Consider the following 9,080-nt stretch of genomic DNA (forward strand, 5'->3'; position numbering starts at 1 on the left):
CAGAAAGTTATCCTTATTGGTACAGCCCTAGAGATGGATGTTGCAATTGTATCCCTCCTATTTAGAATCTTAGTTGTCCTGTGGGGTATCTGAAGAAATAATCGAATACAAAAATACCTAATGAGAAATTACCGTATTATTTTGGTCGAATTTGTTAGGGATTTGTGTTCATTTTTATTAAAAATAGGTGGGGTCTGGGGTAAGGGATAGGTTAGGATAGGGTGAAGTGGGGGGAGGTGTAGGGGTGTCCCCACCCATTATTTAAAAAATTGTATCAAAACAAATTTGGTCATTTCTCAGTAGGTCATTTTGTTCCAATCATTTTACAGTAGTTCGTCCTGTGGCACTATGCCTAGCTCCTTCTAGCTTGCGCCCTAGCACAGACATTCATTCCTAAATGCAATCCTCTAGCCAACGCAGGCGGTCTCTAAAACTCAAAAACCATGGTTCTTAGAGGCTTCAATGCGCTGCCATTGAAGCCCTTCTTTACCACCAATGCAGAGATGTGGCTGAGGATGTTAACTCATCTTTGCAATACGGACAGATAGATGCTAACATGACTTTCAGTGAAACTATCCTTCGTGAATAGTCCGGGAACACTTCAACACGAGTTCCTTATTAATCAAACATACTGGATCTTGGCCAACACACATGCATTACACGGCTGGATACATTAGGCATTTGACACGGTTTGCACCTAGCGCTAAGAGGAACAGGTGGCTTTTCAGAGAGCAGACGCCGTAGCAGGTGCCTCTGGATCTTAAGGTTTTGCAGAAAATAGAGTATGGTAAGTGGCGGAGGTGGGTGAGATGAGACCAGTTTCCCGAGCATAAGATGTGATGGGAGGGGGGGTGTCAACATCAAACTTTGCCACTGATATGCCATCAATGTACAGTTACCTGTTAAATATGTATGATGCGCATAAGTGCAGTGTGGGCAATAGAGCGTTAAAGTGACTTGCCCAAAATCACCAATTTGTCGGTCTGAAGATGATCATGCAAGCAAGGTCTCCACGAGGAAAGGTCAACACATTATTGAATACACCTCATCTCCTCCCTCGCCTCCGCCTGATTGAGAAATTACATTCACCGTCTGGTTGATTGTATCAGTGTATGTACTAACAATGGAGCATAAGTCAACAGTGATGGGTAGTTAACTAGTGTAAAACGCAATTTCAAAGGGTGACAAAGCGGGTAAGACTTTTAAGTAACACTCTAGTCATAGTGATGGAATTGCTTCCAGATTCCCCACAGTTACTAATCAAACGACAGGGATACTTGTCCTACTCTGCAGCATAGACATGCTTGGAGTATAGCATTATTTAATGTCAAGCGATTTAACAATATCTTTTCAAACACCAATGCAAGGTCCACATTTTCCTCTTGTTCCTGGTGATCAAATACACCTCTGCTAGCACTGACAGGGGTAGAGAGTTAAAACTTTCGCATTTTCGTCAAACTGTTCAATTCTTGAAAGGAAAAGTGCTGAGATTTCATGCCTCACTATAAATATGACACCCTTGATTACTTTACAAAACACATTTGCCTAAGTCACTCATTCAATACTGATTTACGGAACGGCGGCCATCTTGTAGACTGTCTGATATGGCCAAGATTGCTTTTACCTATACATTGGCCAAGTTATGAAAGTGCAGGACACATCAGGCGACAGACCCCATCTGAGTCACAAAGTCGTGTAAATGACAGATTTGAGCTTTTCCAATTCACAAAACATGGTTCTCACCTGTTTGCAAAATAGAAGTACTGATATGCACGCATACATTTCAAAACAAGAAAAAGGCTAGACATTGTTGATGCGATTTTCTGTAATGGTATATGATCTTCTTTTCCAGAACAAATGTTCCGAATTGTTTACCGGAAGCAGTTGGGGCTAACAGCAAAGGTGTACCGGGGACACATAAGTACAACAACAACTTCTAGTCTTGCTTCAATTGCGCAGGAGACAGTGCTTTGAAGAGGAACTTTTCCGGCTCAATCATGTCAGTTTGCTGTGATTATAGCCTTCCTGGACCTTCTTAGGACATTTTGCTCAATGTTGGATGACGTTGCAGTGCCGTAAAATATGAAAAATGCTAGCATTTTCAACGAAGAATTGCTTTCCAACGTAATGTATGTATATATATATATAAACTGTGCAAAATTACATACAACCTACACAGTTGATACGTCAGTTTTAAATTAGCCTCATATGTTTTCATTAAACTCAATTAAAAGTCTATTGAATTATACAGAAAGTGTGAATATTTCAGACATGAAAGTCAACTTTAAGGAGCAAAACGTGCTAATGAAAAAGGTCTTGCAATATAGTGCAGATCGTGTATCTGCAAGGAATATTAGCTCAGCTAATAGGGTACAGTCTGACACTTTTGGCTCAACACTTATTTCCGGAAGTCCCCAGCTCCTTGGCTGCTTTGTGTTGTGTGTGAGAGCACACGCATTCAAACACACGCACACTGTTTTACTACTAAAGGTCCAGAGTGTACAGAACCTGCTCAATAGTATTCGATAGCGATAATGGCCGCCAGGACAGAGTAGCAGGAATGGGTTGTGGCCGGAAATAATGTCCCAAGCAAGGCAAAAGCTATTACTCGGCCAGTAAGTTCTGGTCTCGTAATTACAGTCGAAATAACACAATGTTTTCACAATGTTTGCAATAGACATTGAATGATGCACAATTATCATAATATATGACATCAAACAAAGACCACACATTTCACTCAATTGATGTTGACCTGCAACATCTACATTAAGTGAAGATTTATCATATGAGTATTTTTTAACAAAAATGTAATCAAACCAAACCTACTAGTTTCTGCAATGGGTCCTTTATTGAGCACCCCAAATTCTTCAGGGTCATTTATTCATTTATTTGCATTTTTAAAGTGCTCACGCAGCCCGTGGGCTTCGAGGCGCTGTTACAAGAATTGTTTTTTTTTCAGTTGCATAATGTTGTTTGTATTTTTTTCTTAGTTGCGTTTTTATAATGCGCTTAAATACCCAGTGGTTTTTAAGAGCGGACCCTGGGATCAAACCTGTGTTGCTTCCTGTCATCTTGCTTTTCAGGCGAACGTATTGCCACTGAGCTATCCTCCCGGGACTATCTAACTCTGTGGGAGCTTCCAACACTTCAAACTATTGAAGTGCTGGTACTGTGCTGCTATCATAGAGCTCCAACCATGGCCCTGCTCATAGCATTCTAGAATGTTATTTTCCATCCTCATCAATACACTTTCCACATAATCCTCCCAGAAATGCATTGCTTCCATTTTGGGGGGAATTTACATCCCACAGTTTCTGTACCAGGTAATCTTTATCTACTCAATGTGTTTCCTTTCCTAACTGATAGTTCAGTCAAGGACATCCAATTCATTCCTTTTTCCCAGTGCCCAATTGTCTGAAACATCCCACTTCCCGGGATTTACTTGTGGCATTTGGGTTTCATCTGGTCATTCATTACTGATATTTGGCACGGCGGCCATCTTGTAGACTCTCTTGCAGGCTTGCTTGCTTGGGCTGAACTGCCAGCCAGGGGTGTTGTTAGGTCTGGAAAAGATCCGGGGCTGTGCTAATGTCAGGACTGTCGGGACTCAAGCTAGTTGGCCTTTTGATTGCAGCCCCTGAGCTTCCAGCCTGCAAGCCTGAATGCAAACACGTCTGGTGGGGTCATCATACAGGAAGTCACACTGAAAACTCATTTATGACACACATATATAAATTGTTGTAACACCAGAGCAATGATCAGCACTCCACTGGTCTTTAAAATGACTATCTGTGGCTGGAAGTAGTAACACCATGCTTGCCTTGTAACAGCTGCTAAGATTGCACAAATTGGTTAATTTCACAGACATTCTAAGTAGTAGCCCAACCACAATGAACACTGCTGCTGCATTGTGTACTAAGTTGTGCCAAGTTCTGCTGGATGCGTGTCAAACACCTAATCGCAATATATCTGATAATGCTAACCTTCCCATATGCCATGATGCCATGAGTCAATGGAAGAGCTATCTCATACTGCACAGTGACACAATATTCCACACTTAGTTGCAGTGGTCACATGCACACTATAGATACAAGCACTTATCTACAACAAGTGATTGACGTAAAGTGCACAACCTGTGCTGTATTATGCAACATGTGTAATTCTATTCAATTTCTAGAATCTCTCTCTGTCTCCACCGAACATGCATCCCAAAAATCCACAACTGGGTTAAACTCTCAACCCTTACCACCCACCTTCTCCACCTCACCATAACCCATACTAACCTCTCTGCAGGTGACAGGCTCCTGCTTGCTGAAACTGAACACCAGGCAAAACACAAATTCAGACTGCTGTAGAGGAAATTAGATTACTGTGATAGGTTTGGATGGGAAACAGAAATGATGTATTCATTGGCTTGCAAGGACCTGAGCATTGCAGCCCCCACGAACACAGCTAGCCCACCTAACCTGCCTTCCAGGACTGGTAAATGTATAGCCTCATGGTCACCTGACCTCCGATGGTTCAATAAAGCCTCCCTCTAAGCCTGCCAGCATGCCTATCCTGCTTCTCAGCAAACAATGGAACAATCAAGAGGTTTCTGGGTACGTCATCACTGTCCACAGACGGACATGATGCCTCAATGGTGTAATTCTGATACAGTGTGTCCCTTAGGGGGTGGCGATTACTTCCAGGATAGGCCTCCTTCGTGTCCATCAACTGCTACTATTGTGACTTCCATCGCCACACAAATGTTCTTTTATCATACCAGTCTTGGCTGATCAGATCCGTTGGACGCGAGCCCACAGCCTTGCTCCAGTAACCCCAGTCACTGCGTATCTGTTTCTTATTCATCATTGACTTCAGCCACACCCGCTCAGAAAGAACAACGGGGTCATGCATGGCATGCCATGGTAGGAAGGGGGTATTCATGGCTGAAAGTCTTCTGGGACATTCCCAATCCTCTTGCAAGAGAACACCCCCACCATCATCATTTCTCTTGATGCACCTTTTCACATATGAATAATTTATTAAAAGACCCCACTCCCTCACCGCACACACAGCACTCACCCATCTGCACGCAAGCAATGAATAATGCATGTCTTGCATCACACCGATATTATACAACCTCTGCTCTTTCTGCTCCCACTAACATAACCTATTTCTTTTTGAATTTGTGTATTGTATTCATTTGAAGAACAACAATGTCAATTTCGATCAGAAATTTCTAACAATAGTTCATTTACAGATGGCAGAGGCATTTAGATGAAAGGTGTATGAAAAATAAAAGTGGGCGATGCACAGGGACAAAACAAAACGAACAATAAACTATATATATATATAAGAAATGGGTCACTCACATGGAGGCAGTAGTGGGGTCAGGTAGCATGGAGAAGAGGGCAGGGGAAGCTCCTTTCTTAGCAAGTAAGTGAAGTTTAAGCTGAGCTTTGAAGAGATGCACAGTTCAAATGGCTTTGATTGTGATGTGCAGCAGGTTCCATTGGAGAGGGGGAGTAGGAAGAAAGAGCGGAAGTGAGAGCAGGAACAGAGTGAGAATCGGACAGTGAGATTGAGTGTAGAGTTTGAGAGATTGAGTGCAGAGTTGGATTGCGGGGGACAATTTAGGGAGCAGACAGAAATACAATCAGGCATGTTTTGAGGATCAAGAGCAAAAGGATAGCTATGCAGACTACAAGAAGGAACTTCAAAAGGGAGTGCTTGTGCGAAAAGAGCCAACCCGCATGTTGTCGGTAGGTACAGGGGGGGTGCCTGGGTAGGTTGTAGAGAGTGTAGGTAGCATAGTTAAGGACTTTGTTTATAGTGAGGAAGGAGTAGAGAGCAAAGCCAAGGAACAGGATTGAACAGTATTCAAGTTGGCCGAGCAGAAAGGTGGGGATTAGAGTTTTCATAGAGTGGCTAGTAAGAAATGGGCAGATTAACAGAGGAAGTTATTACGAGCAATGCAGGCAGTGGTAGTGGATAATTGGTGGTCAGAGTTTGCTATTAAAGGCCAGGCGGTAAGGAGATAGGAGAGGGGAGGGATGGTATTAGAACCCTGAGAAAAATGGCTTCCATTTTTTTTTTAGTTCAGCATGAAGCAGTGCCATCTCCTGATACTTTGCAGTTAGACAGTTGGTAATTCGTTCCAAGATGGCTGGGATATAGGAGAGAAAGGAAAATACGATTTGAGTATCATCAGCAAAGACGTAATAGTGAAAGCCAAAGAACGTGATAAGTCTTCCTATGACAGAGGTATAAAGGGTGAAGAGGGACACTGACGGGGGGAGAGGTCAGAGGTTTGCGGGTTCCAGAAAATATTATAGGATGGACCTTTCAGGTGGGGGGTCAGCTGGGTGAGAGCAGATTTCTGAAAACCAAGGGCCTGGAGATGCGAGAGAAGTGGTTGACAGTGTTCAAATTGGCTGAGAGGTCAAAAAGGTTTAAAACGGGTGTACTGACCCCCATCTCTGCATCGTTCATAAGTATCACATGAGAACATACTTAGAAACAGAGCAGCAGAGCCTATTGCTGTGAGGTATACCACGTGGTTGTTTATTGAAAGAGAAGTGGATGGAAGAAATGTAGATTTGTATTAATGGGTTTAATAATGCAAGATTCGTTGACAGACAATCAAAGGCACACACATTAGATTCGGATGAGGGCAAGTTCTAAGGGAGATGTTATAAAACAGACAGCGCTTCCATGTAAACATAGAATTAGTTCAGTTAAAAAATCCAGTTCTCGGGCCTATGTTCCCCCGTTTTGCTGCTCCATGGTATCATGGATAAACAGAGTTGTCCATGTATATACATGATCATCCCTGTTCTCTAATTTTGGACCATGACAATGTTCCCATGGTCTGTCCACGAATCACAGTCATGTCATCCATGGCCTAAGCCTATGTAACAGGGGTATGCATGGACAGGCAACATTTGGTGGTCCATGGTATCGTGTATAAACCAAGTTTCCCATCTATTTACATGGTCACCACAGTTCAGTATGCCACTGTTATATTTCTCTAGGGTTGTTCCATTTACCAAGCTAATTACATCCATGCTCTCTGTCCATGTAACACAGGTACACAAGTACAGGCCACCAGATCTGTCCATTGTCATACGTTGTAGGTCTATATAGGCCCAATGGGATTTGGCAAAGGCTTGTTCCTGATCCATGGCCATTCAGCATTGATCTTGCTCATCTCTACAATGTGTGTATAACAATTGAGTCTTAAGGCGAGTTGATGTTTGCAAGGAACATTTTTATTTGTGTAAACAATAAAATACTGTTTTTAAGCAGCACTTCAAAGGAAACCCAACTTCCAATGACTTTCAAAGAAACTTAATTATTCCCCCATTCTCTGCTCCCTATGAAAATCCAGTTAACGTAAATCACTTTATTGGCACAATTGGTGTGAAATGTGTGGTTGCATAAATATTATGAATGGGCACACCACAGATCTCGACTTCCAGGACAGACAACTGCATGCTCTGTTTCCCCAAGGCTCAGCCCATATGCACAATCACACTGCTTTGCACAATTAAAGTGTTATGCTCCCATTCCACCAGGAATAAATACATGTAAAGTAGCTCCCAGTCCATGTAACACTGCACAACTATTCCAACATACAATTCTTAAAGTCTTCCTAATATTGTTAGGGTTCTTCACAGGTGTGCACCTGCTCTGCAGAGCTACTTGTAATTCAACATAAAAACCTAGTCTGTCAAACAGTGTCTGTGTGCTGATGTCTACTTTCCCAGTGGTTTACCAAACTTGTAGCAGATCATGTCCTGATTGGGAACAACGCCTCTATCACTCTCTTCTGAGTTCTGCTAGTGAAATAGCAGTAAAAGCCTCATGCAAACGCTGCATATCCACTAAAACCTTCTTTCTATTCAGGGATTGTATCCTTGACCTTTGTCCAGTTTTCCTTGAGTCCGGAACCATTGCGGTTGCCTTCCGAATTTGATATGATAGGTTATTTATAATGCACTTAATACCCAGAGGTTTCCAAGCGCGGACCCGGGGATTGAACCTGCGTTGCTCCGTGTTGTTTTGCTACCAAGGTGAGCATGTTGCCACTGAGCTATCGTCCCGTGCACAACTGCACTCCATCCACTCCTTCCTGGTTGCTGTAGGATTGAGAGATGCAACTGCCCGTTCATCTCTGGTCTCTCCTTTGTTTTTACGTCATAATTTTGCTTTGTGTAAGTCACCTAACAAAAAGACCAATTTTGTTTGACAGATTTTAGACGGCCTACAAAAAGCAACAAAAGTACATTCCCTCGCCCCCCAACCCTAACCCCATGACCCCGACCCCTACCGCCCCCACTAAATCATGATTTATTCAAAATTGTAGGGTTTCACCCCCCAAAACACACTCCCCCAGCCTCCCACCTCCCTCCCCTCCCAAGACTGCCCAACCCAAAGTTACACACACATACAACACACACACAAAAACACACGCAAATACACACTGCACCCCCATCTATTGTGTTTCTGGGTCCTGGTCTGGCTGACAGCCCCTGTGCGCACGGAGTGGTCTTTCTAAATCGTTTCCTTTCTAAATCGACTTTAGTAAAAAGGTCTCTTGACCTAATATGATCTCCTTTGGGCTTGCATCTTTCTTGCAGTCTAACTGCAAACATTTTGGGAAAGGCAATCCGTGGCCATATTCTAGCCCCAGCACATACTCAATCCCCACACTGCACTTCATCACCTCCACCATCCAACATCAGTTACGTGGTGAAGCCATTGATAGTCGCTTCCGTAGCGAATAGGTTCACAGTCGGTTGGTATTCGGTGCAATTTGCAAGTCACAAACTAGTGACTTGAATTGTTTAATGTTGCAATAAACCGCTACTGCCTTACCGGCAATTGTTCCCCCTTGATCATTGATCCCAGTGTGGCATCCCAGTGTGGCAAGGAGGAGACCTATGCGTTTGCCTTTCAGCAATTTATGTCCAAGCTGCAGGTGCTGTACAGAAGGAGAAAGTGAACTCAAATCTGCTTAAATCTGCAAAATACTTAGATTATTGTATTTTGTAGGTTACACGCATTTCAGGAAATAAGAAAATATAACATTG

The 9,080-nt window shown here is 42.9% G+C and overlaps 1 protein-coding gene across 1 annotated transcript in view; it reads left to right on the top strand.

Moving 5' to 3' along the window:
- The window catches only part of ICOS (inducible T cell costimulator), a 70,729-nt gene extending 63,007 nt beyond the window's left edge, over window positions 1-7,722 (top strand). The window contains exon 5 of the mRNA XM_069615552.1: window positions 1,853-7,722. Within this exon, the coding sequence (XP_069471653.1) occupies window positions 1,853-1,940 (88 nt within the window). The 3' untranslated portion in view covers window positions 1,941-7,722. The remainder of the gene's footprint in view (window positions 1-1,852) is intronic.
- The last annotated feature ends 1,358 nt before the right edge of the window (window positions 7,723-9,080 follow it).

The sequence above is a fragment of the Ambystoma mexicanum genome, chromosome 9 (assembly GCF_040938575.1).
Source record: "Ambystoma mexicanum isolate Mex_15411 chromosome 9, UKY_AmexF1_1, whole genome shotgun sequence".
In the NCBI taxonomy this organism is placed as follows: Eukaryota; Metazoa; Chordata; class Amphibia; order Caudata; family Ambystomatidae; genus Ambystoma; species Ambystoma mexicanum.